This window comes from Siniperca chuatsi, linkage group LG3 (genome assembly GCF_020085105.1).
Source record: "Siniperca chuatsi isolate FFG_IHB_CAS linkage group LG3, ASM2008510v1, whole genome shotgun sequence".
NCBI lineage: Eukaryota > Metazoa > Chordata > Actinopteri > Centrarchiformes > Sinipercidae > Siniperca > Siniperca chuatsi.
In genome coordinates, this window is record NC_058044.1 from 27867555 (window position 1) to 27887139 (window position 19585).

General features: G+C 43.0%; 1 protein-coding gene and 1 long non-coding RNA gene across 7 annotated transcripts in view; both read right to left on the reverse strand.

Moving 5' to 3' along the window:
• Positions 1–1394: 1394 nt before the first annotated feature.
• LOC122873359 lies at positions 1395–10868 on the reverse strand. 6 transcript variants are annotated; one of them, XR_006377420.1, is made up of 7 exons: positions 9091–9152; positions 8241–8332; positions 5273–5486; positions 5017–5105; positions 4397–4503; positions 3946–4313; positions 1395–3395 (listed from the first exon to the last, which is right to left on the reverse strand). It is a non-coding gene; the product is annotated as an uncharacterized LOC122873359 (long non-coding RNA). The 6 variants fall into 6 exon arrangements; XR_006377421.1 differs by lacking the exons at positions 8241–8332; positions 9091–9152 and adding an exon at positions 10822–10868; XR_006377419.1 differs by lacking the exon at positions 8241–8332 and having other exon boundaries at positions 4394–4503; positions 9091–9233.
• A 2699-nt stretch (positions 10869–13567) lies between these two features.
• Positions 13568–19585, reverse strand: part of maml3 (mastermind-like transcriptional coactivator 3) — a 108042-nt gene continuing 102024 nt past the window's right edge. Inside the window, exons 5-6 of the mRNA XM_044189097.1 lie at positions 19344–19425; positions 13568–17790 (exon numbers count right to left, since the gene is read on the reverse strand). Coding sequence (XP_044045032.1) covers positions 16691–17790; positions 19344–19425 — 1182 coding nt within the window. The 3' untranslated portion in view covers positions 13568–16690. The remainder of the gene's footprint in view (positions 17791–19343; positions 19426–19585) is intronic.

Below are 19585 nucleotides of genomic sequence, written 5' to 3' on the forward strand. Positions count from 1 at the left end.
TAAGTGCACATAGTAGTTCTTTGTGTATCAAATGTCAACAGAAGAACTACATGTATGTTTCTGTCTTTCAGGCATTTTGGCCAATGCAGTTTGGTGCTGCATTATACGGCCCAATCAGGCCGGCTGCGGTGCAGCTGCAGCACTCCGAGCAGCTTCCTAACTCAGTTGTGCAGGGACTCAGAGATGCCTTGTACTCTGCCATCACTGAGATAAAGTCTCTCAAGGAGGAAAACAAAGCTCTGAAGGAGCAGATTGGCCTGCTGGGAAACAGGCAGGTGGAGGTGAGCCAGCTCCAAGAGGAGCTCAAACAAAAGATGACCTCCTCAAAAGGGTCACCAAAAAAAGGCGGGCTAGAACAAGAGCCCACATGGAGACCCTGGGCCTGCTGTCTCAGATGGAGAAGGAGCTGAAGAGGAGCGAAGAGCAGTGGAAGAGCACATGTGATGCTCTGGAGGCGAGCCTCGTGTCCAAGAACAACCAGCTGCAGGTACGCTGCCTCAGCTCATCGCTATGCTTCAGAATAATGACTTGTTGGATTCTAACAGCTTGTTTTAGATGGGTTCAGAATGAGCTTTTGCAGTAAAACATATACTGTTTTTCTCTTTTCAGAAGCTCACTTTCAACACAAAGGAGCAGGAGCAGTCTGAGAAAAAGATAGAAAGGAACAGGAGGAGAAGAAAATGAAAGAGGAGGAGGAGGAGGAGAAAAATGAGAAGAAGAGAAAGGAAGAAAAGAAAAGATGGAAAATGTGGAGAAAGAAAAGGCAAAGAAAGAGAGGAAAGAACAGATGGAAAAGGTGGAGAAAGAAAAGATGGAGAAAGAGAGAGGAAAGAAAAGCTGGAGAAAGAAAAGGCAAAGAAAGAGAGGAAAGAAAAGATGGAAAAGGAGGAGAAAGAAAAGATGGAGAAAGAGAGGAAAGAAAAGGTGGAGAAAGAAAAGGCAAAGCAAGAGAGGAAAGAAAAGATGGAAAAGGAGGAGAAAGAAAGAATGGAGAAAGAGAGGAAAGAAAAGATGGAGAACAAAGAAAATGAAAAGGAGGAGAAGGAGTTGAAGAGGAATGAAGAGAAGGAAATGAATGAGAAAAATGAGAAGAAGGCAAAGAAGAAGAGGGGAAGAAAAAGAAGAACAGGCGTGCAAACTGAAAAGCAACAGTAAGGAGGAGAAACCTGCTGCCGGTTTGACTCAGGTCAGACATCAGCCCAACATCCTTCCTCCTGAAACCCCTACCCCTACCCTCCACCCCCTTCCTACCTTACCCACTCCCCCCTTCCTACCCCTTCTCCCCTCCTACCCCTTCCCCCACCCCCTTCTACCCCTTCTACCCCTTCCCCTCCTACCTCACCCCCTCTTATCCCTTCCTCCCCAAACCTCCACCCCTCCCCACCCAACCCTTCTTGTGCACCTATTAAATATTTTAAAATGTTGCAAATTGTTCAATCCAGTTCTGTTGAAGTAAATTACATCTGCCTGTGTATGCCTTTCTGAATATAGATATAATTTTAATATGATACCCATTTTACACTGGGAAAAATCCGCTAACACCCACTAACATCTGGCTTTTGTCTTCAGTGTGAGAGGGTACAATCAGCATTCACTCAAAAACCTGCATATACACGCTAATTTTGGTGTAAATCATTTTATACTATAATAGTATAAAATGATATAGGCTCCATGGCTCCTATCAAGTACTACAGCATTACAGTCCTTGTTTTGGAGGAACAGAGCCAACATGTAAGGGGTCTTTAAATTAGGGTTGAGCGAGTACTCGGCTGAAACGAATATCCGGTACAGATAATATCCTTTTTACGAGTATGAGTATCATCAGAGTAAAATGTGTCAATATCTGTACTTGTTATATATAGCAACTTTTATTAAAAACCTAGTTCTGTAAATAGTTCTCTTACTCTTGTGATCAAAAACATTGCTCTGAAGCTCAATTCTGAGGTTGTTCTGTAAATAGTTTTCTAATAAATATAGCAACTTCTGATCAACCCATATCAATTTCCGGCTTAAATGAACAACTTCTGGTTAGTCACACCAGTAGTAACCACCCATGTCTGGTTTAAGCCCGGATACGAATACAGATCATTTAGTTAGTTAGAACAGATACAGATACAGATAATGGTGTACTCGCTCATCCCTACTTTAAATCTTTAAATATGTCACTTGTTTTAGACTTCAAGTAGACATATCCAGGAATCTTTCTTCAAGTGTGTTTTTTGGTGTTCAAATGAGGCCTAACACCCCAAAAGAACTTGGATCAGCACTGAAATCTGCTCGCTTTTCCCTGACAACATAGGGAGTCAAGTTTAAAGTATCATTTGGATGATCTGATTAAAACTGCCCCATTCTTAATGGTAACGCCCCTGAACGTAGTGTATTCACCATACTAGAAACACTTCCAGTTTTTCCCATTCTATCTCCCAAAAGCAATATACTATTTAATACATCCCTGTCCATATACTTTTGTGTATTTATGGTCTGGGGTTGTTTTTAGTTCCAAATCTTCCTTCTAATGAGAATCTTAATGCTACAGTACACAAGTATATTTCAGATAGCAGTGTGCTTCCAACTTTGTGGCAACAGTTCAGAGAAGGCCTTTCCTGTTTCAACATGACAATGCCCCCGTGCACAGAGCCGGGTCCATAAAAAAAAGGTTTTCCCAGTTTGGTGTGGAAGAACATGACAGGCCTGCACACGACACTTCTCAGAAAGGTGGAGCCTGTTATAGCAGCATGTTAATTCCCCATGGTTTTTGGAATGCGATGCTTAACAATGACATGTGGGTGTAATGTTCAGGTGTCCACATAGATTTGGCCATGTAGTGTATATAATGACACGTGCCCCCACTAATTGAATGATAATTCATCCTCACATAATGACCTGCACCTGCAACAAAAACCCTCTTCCCTGTGCACAAATCAAACAAAGCAAAAATGAAGACTCTGATTAGGATCTGAGAGCTTGCCAATCAAATGGTCCTAAAATGCAAGATAACTCTGAGGAATCAAAGATTGTCTTAAAGAAATACACAGTGCTGCTGTGAAAAAGGCTGAGTGTATTTGGCCTCTTAGCTTGTTCTTTAGTGCCACTCTCCAGCCAGACTGTCAACATTGTACACAAAATATCAGAATTTACAGGATGGGTTGCCACAGCATCTGCAGAGCAGTGTATTACTGGGAATGTCATGCTCATCAGAGGATAAACCTGTTTTATTTAGGTTACAATGTAGCCTTTTCTCAGTGTCACCTTCAGGTCAAACATTTCATTTTTTTTGCCCCACTTATGGTATGGTTGCCTCCACAGTCTTCATCTGTCCAAGTTTTCTGGTGTGTATTGAACATCACAGCCTCAATGGGCTGCTGTTGTGGCTTTAGACTTCCAGTCTGTTAGTCCTGTTGAAAGAAGAAGGCACAGGAAGGATCAACCTGTGTGAAAGAATGTGAGGGACCAGTTTGTTGGAACAAACTAAAGTAGCATCAAACTAAATTATTTTTTCACTGTGATGGATAGTGCACAGCTATTGCATCGTTAACTAATTTGTTAGATAAGGAGTCTCCCTTTCTCTCTATCTCACCAATTTTATATATATATATGTATATATATATATATATATGTATATATATATATATATATATATATATATATATATATATATATATATATATATATATATATATATATATATATATATATATATATATATATATGTATATATATGAAGAGAAACCTCGGGAAGAGCTACAGAGGAGGGATCCCTCTCCCAGGAGGGACAGACATGCAATAGATGTCGTGTGTACAGAATAGATTCACAACAGAAAATACAGTACAAAATGTATATGTATATGTATTGTTTGTACAAATAGTACAAACAATTATGATGACAAAATGTAGATTGTAAAACATAAGTGAAGAGGATCTGGATGGATCCAGAAGGACAATTACGCAGCTGCAGGTGATGCCCACTAAGTAGGATCTGAGCCACGCAACCTCCTCTCCACCATAGAGACAGCAGCAGTGTTCCAGCAATCACAGATCCAGACTCTGCAGCTCCTGAGGCAGAAATACCTGCTGAAAGCGACAGAAGGAGAGATAAGAGACGAGAAAGCACAAAACTACCGGAACGATAAAATGTAGAGTTAGTAACATGCATTAATGGGATAATTATTCTGAAATTTTTGCTCGATGGTTGTGGAAAGTCACTGGAAAAACATAACAACTGCTGTCTATGTCCTGGTCGATTCATACAGCCAAAATGATTTGAGGCAGACTGCAGGTTAATGACTCAAACTGGCGTCTTCTGGGGTCCCGTTCTGAAAGACCTGGAAAAAAAGGAAAAAATAAGACTAAGGCTGTTTTTGTTTAATGTATCAATCAAAGACATAAACTTAACTACTTTCAGAGGGGTTGTTCTGCCCACACTGTTCGACATGAGCGCAGCTAAGCAGAGGTGTATTGTCTTCTTTACTGAGACGATTCCTTGAAAATGCTGACAGAGTAGAACTGGAAGAAATTAACAAAGCATATTTTTCAGGCACTTGGCTGTGACATATTAATATTACATTCATAGCACCACCTGCTGGCGAGAATTAATCTATCAACATAAGTGTTCTAAAAAGACACCAGATATTGATAACAACAACTCCACAGTGTCCGTTTGTATTGTAATTATCAGAAAGAAGACCACGGACCCAAAGCAAACCTAGATAAATATAAAATTGCCACATGACATGACATTTTGTTGTTATTTTGTCATTACAGTCGTGCCGGAGAAACCTGGGAAAGCACAACAGGGTTGTCATACCTTCTTGTGTTGTGCTCCGTATTCATCAGGAGTACCCGGATGAAGATGGGGAGTACACAGACTTTAAACCTCCCATTTAAATTTAAAGTCTTTTATACTGTAATTTGTTATGTACACAATTATGCATTCAATACACTTTTAATAAATATCATAGAAGTCTTGGACAGCTGTTTTTGAGTAATGACATGTTTGTATGTGTGTCACAACTTAACTTTTTTTAACATGGAGGCTGGTGGGGCTCTAGTGCAGGGACGGACCGAGGCAGGAGGCAGGCAGATATGCTGGAGGAAGACGATGACAGCTGCACGTGGGGAAAACACTCTTGTCAAATCTTACTATCATGTTATCATATATCATACAATAAGTCGATAATGTAATTATTGCAACAGGCCTAATGTAATGTATATATTACCCAAATAACAAAATTTTGATTAAGGGCCAGATTAGTACGGTGAGATGATGACTTACATGCTGGCAGAAAACAGCTGATTAGGGAAGGGGTTGTGGGGTTAAACACAGCTGAGCCTGAACACATGGCTAGCAATTGCGTCTGATTTCTCAGGTCGCTCATACTGTGAGCACAGGAATCCAGGAACAGCCACTGCATTCATCTCAGCCACAAAGCGTGAAGGGTCATGGATGACCTCGTTAAAGAGGAGGTCCGTAAGCTCAGTCACATACTCTAAAACACAGGAGAGAGCACATAACATAGCATATAGTTTGAGTCATTCATATGGTTTCAACTGTTGACAAATTGTTACCAAAGTAACTGCAATAGAAATGTTGTGTTTACTGCTAGGAATTGTGTCACACTGGCAAATGTACTACACCTTGTCGCTCAGGTGGTGCCAAAATCTCGCCAGCGGGGCGGATGTGTTTGGAATCATGCATATATTAGTATGGAAATACCAACAGACAATTGAGAATTACCTAACCAGTAGTATATTTGGCCTTGACCATGGCACACAACATGTTCCCCTCTCTTGGCCTTGGGAAATTTTATTTGGAACTGCAGTTCTCCTGCTGCAGTCCTCGCTTGGGTAAGCCAGAATTTTCATTGAAATGCAATGCGGCCAGGTAAAGTCTAAAATGAGGAGGATTTGTATGGGATTACTCCAAAATAGTTACGCTTGGGCCACACTGCCTTCCTCTCTCTACCTGTGTGTGGTGGCTGTCTCGCTGAACTGCTGCGGCTCGCACATGTGTGGTGTCCACACAGACAGCGGTTCCACGACGCACACACGCTGCTCAGATAGTTGGTTCAGCCCCATTCCCCAGTAACAGCGGCTTATCACTGAATCCCAGTTATCTCCGATGAAAGTTTGTAAAACTATCAGGTGTAAAATGCAGAGGCAGAGGTGGGTGTTGGTGGTGATCCATAGCTCTCCATCAAGGTGGATCTTCACAAAATCAATCCACCTTTTCTTGATCTCATAATTCTTGAGAAATTTAAATGAGGAGGCCGAGCTGTTTCGTAATTTCTTGCATTCAGGGAATATGCATTGGCGGGACGAAGGCATAGCTAGCTAGCAACCTGTAGGCTGTAGTAACTAACAGCAAAGTTAGTTATTGTAGTGTTAGGGGAGGGGCCACGCTCGGTGACTCCAGTGCGTCATGGAGCCATGGTTTCAGCCCCGCCCAAAAAATCCTGAACACAAAGATGGTGAAAAACGGTCTAACTCCACAGTTCAGTACTACATAGTTAACAGTCTTCGTAACATGTTTTAAGCAATACATTTTTAACATTTATGATGCGTTTAGAAACAAACTTCTGAATTTCCTTTACACGGTCTGTTTCTGTTATGCTGACCATCTTTTTGTTGCAGATTCTCCGTACAGATATATTCAGCCCCTTAAAGGTCACGGCGAGAATGTTTTTGAGAACTACTTTTGCATTCCCTCGCAATATGTTTTAACATATCTAACATCATAACATTTTGATTAACATCTTCATTGCTCCACACTGAAACGGCTGTTATAGTGTAAAGTGGGAAAATCCATGTAGCAGTACAGTGAGCAGGATGAAGCTTTTCTCAGTTCCTGCCAGCGTCACTAGAGGGCGCCATAAAGACATAAAAGAGGTGAAACCACATCACTGTTCAATTTGTTTCTTATCACTTGCCAGCAAGCAAACTTTGCACTACTTTTGAGTTGTGGGGGGAGAGTGGATAGTTCACTAAGCATGTGTGTGTGCATATGTACTCTATACAGTACATATACATGTGCAGGTTATCTTAGACAAGCTGGGGCAGCATACAGAGCACTTATCCCACAGTCTGATACTTACCATTTAAATAACTCAATGAAACAGAAAGATAAAGTCATCCAAAGGTAATTAGAAATGTGTGTGTGTGTGTGTGTGTGTGTGAGAGAGAGAGAGAGAGAGAGAGAGAGAGAGACAGGGATTTTCATGGTGTTTTATTCATGGTGTGAGACAGCTTAGGCCTTGCTCTGCTGTTATCTGGTGGCCTCCTACTCCTCCTCCACCACAATGGCTCCTGCTACCACATTCATCAACTTGACACCGCACACACACACAGACACACACTTTTCTCCCTCTCACTCCACACTATCCCATCCCCTGTTCTCTCTTTCCCCCTCTATATGTCTTTCCACTCCACATTTCTCCAGCTACATTTCTTCACCTTATTACTCTCTGAGAGCGAAAGAGACTGAATGATTCTTCTAACTCATCTCCCACTCTTTGTGACACATCATTTGTCGTTCTGATTAGAGCCCATAACGGTGCCTCTGGAGTGTGTGCAAGGCTTATGGTGTGTGTGTGTGTGTAAGTGTTTGGCTACAGGAGGAAACTGGCTGTCATTAACTTGGACTTATGGCTGGCTCGTTGTCTGTGCTGCTGACAATCTCCTGAGCGCTGGGGAGCAAGAAGACAGGTGTGTGTGTGTGTGTGTGTGTGTGTGTGTGTGTGTGTGTTCATGAGGCCTTTTACCTGCCACCTGCCCTGTGCAATAATTAAATTAGTTGGGTTAGACTTTCCACTAAAGAAATTATGTGTTTTTGCTGCAAAAATCAGCAATGTCACTTTTGCACTGCAAATTTGTAAGTCATCTAGCTTTTTAGCCATGCTAGCAACAGTCGGTCAGGTTGGTCCACCACTTTGGTCTAGACTAAAGTATCTCAACAACTACTGGATGGATTGTCAAGAATTGTGGTTCAGACATTCATGTCCCGCTTAGGATAAATTATTATCACTTTGGCGATGCCTAACTATTCACCTAGCACCATCATCAGGTCAAAATAATTTACAGCGTGTCCCAGATCCCAGCCCGTTCTCTTCAATCTGAGTGCAAATAACACAACTTTACACTTTCAAATTGTGTGCAGTGTATACAACAAAGTCCAATTTGGCGTGCCGGTGATTTGCCAATACCAGGCTGGACTTCCATTGTGCAGAGACAGTGTGTCATTTTACCAAGAGTGTCCAACTGCAGCACCTCAGACCTCCATCCTCAGACCATACTCTCCTCAGGCCCCTCTCATGCAGGAATTATTGCGACCCGATGGCTGATGCAAGATATCAGTAACAGAATATATTAATAATAATAATAATATTATAATTATAATAAGGATCAGGAAAATGACAAAGAAAACCTATGGCGTTTTAGTTAAGTAGTTAGTTGCTGATCTCAGGCGTACAGGTTGTATGCAGTAAACTGCAAGCTAATGTTAGCTAACTCGCTAACCTGTATGGGAAATTATGGTAGTAAGCTAATAGGCTAGCAGTGGCAGCCGGCAGTGCAGCCCTTGTGTTACGAAAGTCAGAGCAAACTTTTAAATTAGTTAGGCCTTGTAGATCTGAGTGAAGATTCAGTAACTGGATTGCTCATTTCGTGCCTCAAATTTGTTCAGAAACAGATTTTGGTGGACAGAACCCTACTACTCATGCTTGCCCCATTGGCTCACAGAACTAGGGGCCTCTCCTCCCACCGGGCACGATCCTGGGGAAATGAAGGCTCGCTAGCTACACTAGCTAATGCTGACAGCCAGAAACAAACATCTACGATCCATTGTCCGTTTGATAATCTAAACAAAGAACACATTTTCTTGCGGTGGCCTTTCTAAAATGAGCAGTGGTGAAAGTTAGCATATTTTGTTATGATCAAGGAGTTGATAAGCAGACAGCTAGCTAGCATAGCGCGCTAGCTAGTTGAAAAGTTGTCCGAACAAAACAAATGATGGATGGAGCGTGAGTTGTTTGTGTACCACCCCATCCCCCTTATAATACCATGAAGTGATTCGCTGAATCAAAAAATAGTAGTCACCTGGATGTAACTCCAGTTCTGCGTAGCCCTCTAATTGGCTTCGCATTGCTCGTCTCCCATTCATTGCTTGTCTCCCTTTGAAATTCACAACCAGGACTAGCTGGGCTTGTGGTTAGAGGGCTACGCGCATACTCACAGAACTGGAGTTACATTCAGGTAACTACTACTTCTATTTTGTATGTGCGCTGCTCTCTAATGGGCTTCGTTATTAGTTAAAACCTAAGGCGAAGGCCAAGGGATGAGATGTACTTCCAGCTGGGCCCGAAACAACTTTAGTCCAAACCTTGCCAAAATATCAAGAAACGACAGCAGTCCAGCAAAAGCTGGGTGTTACCAAAAAGCACCTCAGTCTGCTACAGATGAGGTCCCCACCCAGAAAGTGCACCAAGCAACCGAATGAGACACAGAATCTGCAGTCATGTTCCTGAGATATGACTGCACAAAGGTCAAGGTGGAAGACCAGGAGGCGACAAATGTTCTCCACTGACACACCCCTGAAAAGCACCACAGCCAGCGGACGTGATGCCCTTCATGTAGTGTGTCCTCAGGTCCTCCGGAGGAGGAGCGTGATCCTTCGCCTCATAACTCCTGCTTCGCAAATCCTGTGAGCGAGCCGCTGCACAAACAGAGGGGCCCCTTGAGCCCGACTGCTGTGGCAGGCAAACAGCCCGTTGGGCTTCCTGACAGACCACCGTGCGCTCCACAAAACAGCCCAGAGCGTGCAGTGGACACAAGGTGTCAGTGTGAGGGGAAAAGAAGCCTTCAGGCAAATGACCCTAGACCTGAATGAAGAGGTGATAACTTTGGGCTGAAAGGACGGGTTCAGACGCAGTGCCACCGACCCCGTCGGCGCTGACAGACATACAAGACTGCACAGACAGGGTGCACAGGTCCCCTGCCCTCTTGGCAGACGCCAAAAGGCAAGGCAAGGGTCGTTCTCTAATCAGAAGATCGGCGGTTCGATCCCAGCTCCCCCCAGCCAGTGTGGGCCCTTGGGCAAGATACTGAATCCCAAATTGTGTGTGTGTGTGAGTTAATTTCTTTGCACTGATGAGCAGTTGATACCTGCCATCAGTAAATGACATGTAGTGTAAAGTGCTTTGAGTGGGCGAAAGGTGTATACAACTACAGTCCATTTACCATTTAGTTTTGGTGACTAAACCAAACTGAGCCTCGCTGGTGACGTCATGCCAGTCAAGATGATGCGTGGCACAGTATTTGGATGCATCTGCTCTCCACAGAAGTTAATGGGAAGGGTTGGCGTATCGCCTGCACACAAAATTGGCATATGCACTGCACGCAATTTGAAACTGTAAAGTCGTGTTATTTGTAAGCAGGTTTTGAGTATGTAGTGTGTTCACACTGGAAAAATGACCAAATGAAGCATACTCAAACAAGACAGCATGCATGCTAAATAGTCGATTTTCGAGCTGCTCAGAGCTGGAATTTTCTTTAATAAATTCTGGGTGGTGGCGAAACAGCTCCACAAAGATCTTAGAAAACAAAAAAAATACATTGCATGTATTGTATCATTAGTGGTATGACAACTTTAGCCTTTCAAACGTGTGGACGTGTGTTTATGATGCATGCCTACAGTGAGCTCGCCCCAGGCTCCTGTTCAGAAATAGTTACAAAAATACAGAGAAATTTCCACAGTTCCAAGACAACAATCCATCATTTAGGTAGAGTAAATGTAATAGCTACATAGCCTACTCCAAATATTTTACCAACCTGTTCAAGAGCAGTAACGTGACAGCTGTGTCTGCCCTCAGTCCCGTCTCTCAGCGCTGTCCAACAAGGAAAAGCTAAAGCTACACCAATGGTTATCCGTGTTTGTCCTCGCCATCGATCGCTTTCTTTTTTTTTTACATTAATCCTTCCTCTGAAGGATGACTTTCTTTTAATAATGATTATTTTTTGGTACTTGGTACTACGGTTGCCCCAGAGCCATGAGAGAGTTGCACCATCTCCATTCAATTTCAATACAAGTGACTTTATTGGCATGACTGCATACAATACAATGTTGCCAAAGCATATTAACACAAACTATACAATCATAAACAAAATAAACAATAAACAATTCTCAATAATAAACATTCTCTCCAATGGACCTTTTTTTTTTACAGCAATGGCGGATCGCAGAGCTCTCTACATGGCTCTGGATTGTTCCCTGCTTCCTGGTGAGCCAGCAGGGAATGTCAGATATAAAAACTCCGGTTTACTGCCAATTAGAGATTTACCTGCCGGCGATAGGCTTAATCAGCATTATGTGAACTTGTTTGGCAAGGGCTTGAATGTAACGGACGTTCATTTATATGTTAAAGTCCCGCACTCTAGCTTTAAACATTATACCTGCTAAACATCAGCATGTTAGCATTGTCATGGTGAGCATGTTAGCATTTAGTACAGCCTCACAGAGCTGCTAGCATGGCTGTAGACTCTTAGTCTTGTTCATTTTATTATTTTAATATTCTCCTTACTGCTCTTGCTTGACATACTACTAATTCTAATTTTGAAAGGTAATAATTTTAGCAATTTATCAAGTGAAAATACCAAATACTTACTAGTTTTAGCCTCTCAAATGTGAAATGGTGTTACATTTTTATAATAAATATATAATAAATTCATATACAATAAATATATAAAAATATGTTTTGGGTGTTTTTGTCTGTTGGAAGAAATTCCTTGAAACTCTGGTAATGTACGATCGGAATTTGTCATTGGAATTTGACATTTTATACAATAAATGATTAATTGAAAGGAGCAGCAGAATTAGTGATAAAGAAAATTGTTGTTTCTTACAGCCCTGCAGCTACGCTCGTCTGATTGGATTTGTGTAGGGAGACGATGAGTTTCAATCTTCCAGGCTGCTGGTACTATCAACAGTTGCTCTACTTTTTCACACTAGTAATGAACACCTCAACATTGCGCTGTCTGGAGATGTTAAGGTGTGTGCTTGGGGGTGGATTGTAGCAAACACCTACAACTGCAGCATCCCCCCTCCACCCCTTCACTCTCCATCTTTCTCCTGTCCTTCATCCTCCTTCTTCCTCTCGTTTTTCTGTCCTGGGTGGTGTCGCTACTGAACATGAGTAATGATATTGTCATCTCTGTTAGTCTCCATTTATCAATGTCAGATGGGAAGCAGGAGTGTGGTGGATATGTGTGTGTGTGTGTGTGTATGTGTGTGTGCACGTGTGTGTGTGTGTGTGTGTGGTGGGTGGAGGGTAGAGAATCGAGGAGAAACAAGGCAGCTAGGGAGAGCGGAAAGGAAAGATGTAGCAGGAATATGAGGAGAGGAGGTAGATGAAGGTTGCCATGACGAAGAGGAGGGATGAAGAAAAGGGGCGTGGTTGACAGAGGATGAGGAGTGCGTTTGAATGGGAAAAAGATGAATTACAACAAACATGTCCTGGCCCTACGTGTGGTCTGTCTGTCTTTCTGTCTGTCTGCTGACACCAACAGGGAGCCCATGATTCATCGTCTATATTACTGCGAGACAGAATTAAGCCTCTGCTCTTTAGCATATGCAAGTCTAATTATGCAAATTAGGTCTGTTAGACAAAACATTACTGCAGCAGTTAGTCAGTCTGGTTTTAGGTGCTACTTGAATGTGTGTGCATTTGTCTCAGTCAGTCTTGAGACCCTGAAATGAAATAAAATTACTGCTCGTCAGCTAGCCAGGCAAGTATTGGTGTTGTTGTGTACGGAGCCCAGAAATGGACAATAACCACTAACCAGCTGATGAAATAATAAAGTTTTTTTTACTCTTCTTCCCCATGTTTTTCCCTAAAGGAAAAACATTTCCTTTTCATCACCACCTTTCCAGTTTTCCCTATGTTAATGAGATGGACATGTCCATGCATGTCCAGAGCAGTGACTGGTCCAGGGTTTGTGTGTGTGTGTTTGTGTAACATTAATGGAGACTGGAGATGACTGTGTGGCTAGGTAGCTTAACTAAAAAACAACTGGTGGCTAAACAAACTGAGCACCATCCTTTTCAGCTAGCTACATGTTTAAGCTAACTTTCATCATAAAACTACAACATTTGTTTATCATCCATATACTGTGCTCAACTTAAGCATTTTAGCCAGCAGGCTAACCGTTAGCTAGGTAGCGATACTTGGAAGTTCACAGACACCCTACTTCTATCTTTATAACATTAGCTTCATCTTCAAGTGCTCGCCTAGCCTTCACAATGGGAAGAAGTCTTGGACTTTATTGTGTTACCCTTGACATTTTGTAGATGTGTGTGATTTAATATTTTCTTATAAAGTCAAACTAAACTAAAAACTTTCAAGTAGTGTTAGCTAGCTAACTTTGTTAACGTTTGCTTGCTGAATGTTTTTGTTATATTTGTATTCAGTTATTTTTTTTACTTTTGTGATAACCTTTTACTACATTTTGTCCGTTTCAGGGCTCCACAGTTGTGGTCTATTGACTGGACTAACAAATGAACCCAATGAACAACAAAAACTTTCATTTGATATGATCAGCGAGAACATTCTCTCTTTATTGTATCTTTTTGAAAAAAAAAAGGCTTTTGTAATTCTCTTTTGTTAACATTTCAGAATTCTGTACAGGATAAAAAGAAACAAGCACTGCTTAAGAACAGAGTCAAATCTCAAACTAGAAAAAATAAATGAAAAAAAAATCCAAAAAAGAGAGGTTTACAATACAAATTAGTAGTAAGACATTGTCTGAAGTGCAATGGCATAGCTCAGATGGGTTAAACGTGAAACCAAAAAACGTCAAAATAAAAATACTTCTCTATTTTCCAACAAACAGTAAATTCTTTACAGAGTAGAGACTGTATTATCTGATGTATTTAAACCTGTAAAAACATATTTACAAATAGCCATTATCTTTTATATACTTTTTCTCATAATCACATATATGTCAGCACCAGTAAAAAAAAAACAAATAAAATAAAACAAAGAACATCAACAACAACAATTTTTGTTAAAATGTTGTCTACAGACTTGGTCCCGGTACATAATGATATTTGGAGGAAGCTTCCTTTCTCTTCCTGAAGGGATTTCAAACCAAATCATGAACCCTTACTTTGAAGAAGACAAGGTCACAGAGGCTGACCTTAACACTGAGAAGTGTTTCTCTACCTTCCTGCCTCCAGTTTGGAGTGGTAAACCTCAGGTGTTTTCCTACACACAACCTCCATTTCACTGGTCCGACACTGAATTTTTATTTGATCCTGCCTGGAGTACTGGAGCGGTATCAAGGTTTTGGAAGCATGAGCAGTGGAGCCACTGAAGTGGTGAGTGCACCACTGCATTTCCGACACAAGGAAGGCTCAAACAATCCAAGAGTTTATCTAGAGACAGGGTTTTTATTTATTTGACCATCTCCCTCTGATAAAACTGGGGGACGCTACAACCCTAAACACCTGTTTTCCCTTAACCTTCAGACTCCACACAGTGAGACGGAGGACTTCTACTCCCCAGACATGACAAAATAAAAGTACAGAACCTCATTCGTGGGTGCTACCAAATGCAGCAACCCTTACAGGATGATGGGCGTGGTGGTTTAAGTTTGTAGTTAAAGGGTTGGATTATACAACATCAACAACCATGAGAACAAATGTGTTGATGGCAAGGAGTTAGTTTACAGAGAAGAAGGCTTTTTGGTTTGTTGATTACAGCATCATCCTTCAAACTTTCACTCTGATGAGAGCTAAATACAAAGTAATGCACGCACAAACACGCTTTCATTCATCTTTTAACCAAGATTACAAAACAGTAAGAGAAGTAAGGTGTTATCTTACCAACGACTACTCTATTAAAACCTATTCGACACATATTTATTACTCAACCATTAAAAGAGTGGACAGCTTGTTGACGATGAATGAAAGCCATTAGGCCTGAAGTAAAGCCTATAGTTTACTTAAGTAAGCTCAGAGAAGGGGAGACACTGACTTCAGTGGAAGCACTGATTGTTTTGATGCTAACTGGCGCTAACCTTGTCACTCTTTAAGCCCAATCATCTGTCTGGAGTTTCTCTACTGTCTATAAAACAAACTCAAGGCTTAGCAGTGGTTCATTTTCCTAGTAAAGCGTTGGAAGGGGACAACTCGTATTTCTTCACAGTAGTGTTACAGTACAGCACAGTTACGTTCTAGTTTGGAGCGAGGGCGTTCTATAGCTGCGGTACAAGAAAAGCCACGATGTAAAGCAGGGCTACGGTGATTGACAAGTAGCTGTGTCACAATGGAAGGGAAGGCTGTGCTGCGACGGGAGGACAAACAGATTTTCAAAAGACAACACAAACTAAAAGAAAGGCTAATTTAAACTTTTTTTTTTCCTTTTAATCGACAAAGACACAACCAGCATCATTGTTAGACATAAAACACAGCAACAAACAAAACAATGTGGGTGGACTTTCAATGAGCTTTTTTTTTTTTCCTTAAAAAGAAGAAGTCACTTGTGGTGCTTGAATACATTCAGTGCCCAGCGATCATTTTGCTTTGTGTCAGCCTGATGCATGTGATGTGGTTTGTGTCACACAGGCAGAAGGTTTAATGTAATATTAGCTCTGTTAGCTGCCTCTCACACATCCGCTCATCCTCCCGGGTTGATGCTTGTTTGTCTGTTTGTCTATGTGTGTGCATGAGCTTTTAAGTCCAAGTGCTTGCTTTAGCTGCCTATTCTCTCCTTCTTTCTCAGATTTTCACCCTCTGTCTTCCTCTACATGTGTACCCTTCATCCACAGCCACACACAGGAAATGAAACCCCCCAAAAAAACGGCACCAGGTCGGTTGCCTAGCAAAAGCACTAGAGGGCAGAGTGAGCTTGGGTGGCACAATAGAGGAACATCATTTGTTCTGTTGTGATGTTCACAATTTAAACACAGAAAAGAGTGTTGAGAGTGAGGAACGAGTCTCTGGAGAGAGGGTGGGAAAGACAGGAGGAGAGAGGGAAGGAGGATGAGAGAGAGAGATCAAGTGAAGAGAACAAAGTGAGAGAGTGCGAGGGAGACAGATTTGTGTGTGTGTGTGAGTGTGTGTGTGTGTGTGTGTGTGTGTGTGTGTGTGTGTGTGTGTGTATATGGGGGGCACAAATCTAAGAGAGGAAATGGGAGCGCTGAGAGTGCTTTCTACTCCCTTCAGCTCCTCACATAGTTGAGAGATCTGAAGCACTGAGCTGGGTGGCACAAACACACAAACACAAATAAATTGCTGTCTTGAGAACAAGTCTTCCTTCCCCTTCATCAGTCTGCAGTGTTCAATCAGCCCCTGCTGAAGCTCGGGCTCAAAGCGCTGCTGTGTAAACGGGGCTCACTTTCAAACACTGGAACACAATTTATTCCATGGAGAAAAAAGGGAAACTAATGAAACACACCTCTTAATCTCTATATTGGTTTTTCATTAATATGCACGAGACATAATGATCGCTCTCTCCATCTCACACTCACACACACAAAACATAACACAACTAATTTATAACCTTGCTCATGTTTTACAAAACAAAAACATGCCAGTCCACATCATGTCATCCTTTATGTTTTACTTTCTCAGGTTTTAACATTTGTCCTACTTTAATGTTTAGTTCATCCAGTAAAAACTCATCTCCAGTGTCCCCGTTGGCTATTGACTCGGGAAAAACTCCTCCATCCAACCATCGTTTGAGTCCAGCTCCGCCCCTGAGCCATCACCCAATCCGAAGGCTCCTCCCCCTGAGGGCCCGCCCCCATACCCATAGGATGACATGTCCTGATTGGCTGTCCTCTGGTAGCCCGGTGGCTGACCTCCAACCCCGACTCCCCCTGGTCCGTAGGGTCCACCTCCTCCTCCCCCTGCCCCTATTCCAGGCCCCCCGGGGCCTGGCCCAAACCCTCCCATCCCAGTCATCCCCTGGCCCATCACCCCCTGGTTCATCCCCTGGTTCATGACCATGGGCCGGGGCTGGTTGGTCCTGGGCTGACCGCCCATGTGAGGGGCCATCATTGGGCCGCCCATACTGGCCGCTGGGTTGCCCACTCTGGGGTCCATCCCCTGGCTCATCCCCTGGCCTGGGCCCTGAAAGTGTTGCTTGGCCATGCGCGGGGGTTGACCCGGCTGCATCCCATAACCCTGGGCAGAGCTGAACCCCACCATGTCTCCTCCCCCTCCTCCTGTAGTCCTTCCGACTCCTCCCCCCATGGCCTGCAGACTCTGTCCTTGCTGCTGTGGCCAGCCGCCCCCCGCCATTCCCCCGCCTCCTGCTCCCAGCATGCTTTGCAGTCTCTGTGCTTGGGCTTTAGCGTTGGGAGGGCCTTTGAGAGGTTGCTGAGCCATGGAGCTCATTAACATCCCCTGTCCCCCATACCCCCCAGCTCCACCACCTCCAGGGCCTCCGGGCATACCTCCGACCCCAGGACCTGCACCTGCCTGCCGGGGTGGCCCTCCAGCGGGGTTGTGCTGCGGTGGAAGACCCATAGAGGCTTGGACACTTTGGCTCTGGTGCTGCTGCTGCTGGTGAATCATTTGGCTCATGGAGGGGTTGATCCCATACAGGGAACCCTGGTTGGACCCCTGGTTGCCGTAGGGTAAGCCCATGTCAGTTTGGGGTCCCACGGAGCCCCCCTGGCCCTGAACAGAACTCATCTGGACCATCTGCTGCTGGTTCTGCTGCTGCTGTTGTAGGAGACGGGCGGCTCGAATGTTCTGGAGAGCTTGGCTCCTGGATGCCAGATCCTGAGGAGGACCTAGGAGAGAAGAAGAAACAGAGGAGTTAAAAGCAGAGAACAGAGACAATGGAGTTGAGAAAGAATTAGAGAGGCATATGGAGACCGAAATCACAAAGGAGCTAGACTTTCGTAAAAGAGCTTTGGAGCCTGTATGCTAGATCCACTTAAATCACCAAATGGCACATAAGATCGATCTAATAAGACAGCGCTGAGGCAAAGATTTATGTTCCGTGACAACCTGTTTACTCTGGAAACGAATGCTTCCCTCCCAATTTACTTCAAATCCAACCACACTAAAATAAATCTAAACACACTAAAGCGCCAGCACCTCACTTCCCCACTTTTTCCTATTAGAGGATCTGTAGTGGCAGAGCAGAGGAGGTCTACTAGCATAGAAATGGCTCTAAATCCTCCAATAAACCCACCTCTGACATCATTTCATTAATCCCTCACCTCACAGCTCGGACTGGAACTGTAACAGAGGAGTCAGAATGAAGAGGCTCACACACTCAAGACTCAAGTAAGTAAGTAGGGAGTGAGCAGAGTTGGAAGTAATGAAACATGACAAAATAGTCACATCTATTCCACATGTCATGTAAATATAAATAAGTACAGCGAGTGTGATTATGTTGTAATTGCAGATGATACTAGCGCAATCATTGCTTTCAAATCACTGATACGCTGCTAGATAGCTGAACTAACAGGCATATTTCTAGGCCAGAGTTTTATGCTGAAGCCCCCTCTTCCTCTCCACATTATCTCCTAGACTTGCAGACAGACTCTCTGATGGCTATAAATGGCTTTCGACTTGACTCTCCTCCTCCCTCTCTGTATTTTTCTTCCTCTCCATCATCCTCTCACCCACTCATCTCTCTCTTTCTCTTCCCAAGCTCTCCTTCTACCGACAAGACCATCTACCTATTCCTCTAGTTGCCAACCTCCCCCCTCTCTCCCCCTCTCCCATTTCCCTTCTCTCATCCATCTCTCTGACTTCACCGGAACTCTGGGGGATCCAGGACAGACAAGTTGCCGTGGTAACAGGCAGAGCAGGAATATTCTTTTTTTTTTTTAGAGAGAGAGAGAGAGAGAGAGAGGAGAAAGAGGCTGAAGAGCATCTGAGCGCCAACTGATGTATCTGACAGACAGACAGAGAGGACAAGGTTTGGTTTCAGGGTGATGTTCAGTCAGCGCTGCTGTTTGCATACATGTTTTTATGTGTTTGTGTGTATATCTGTCTCTGAATATGGCAGAGAGTGAACTGTAAAATCTGTTAAATGTCTGGCGCTCTACCATGTATACCATACTTGTCGCCGACCAAGTATGCATATGTGATTGCAAGCCTTTTTTGTGTAACCATCTGGATGCTCTACAAGGAACTAGAAACTGATTTCCCAAAAATCCATTTACTAAGGTATGTCATGTCATCAATAAAATGCTGAAGAATTTAGGTCAGGTCTTGCCTTGTTTATTAGAAAATTTATTGGAGTGATGCCATTCTTATGTTTTTGCACATATTGTGTATATTGTTAGATTGCGCAGATGAAATGAATGCATGTGTTTGTGTGTCTCACCTTGGTACTGACTGACTTGGGGGTATGGATTCCTCTGGCCCTGGCCCATCTGTCTGGGGAGATGCTGCTGCTGCTGTTGGAGCTACACACACACACACACGATTGTTAAGAGTGTAGGTTATAAATGTGTTACATTCCTTCATATCTATTTCATGAATTCAAGATTTGGTATCATTATGGGATACAAAAAGGGTCACACAGAAAACACAGAAACAAATTTTACATAATAACAGATAAACATA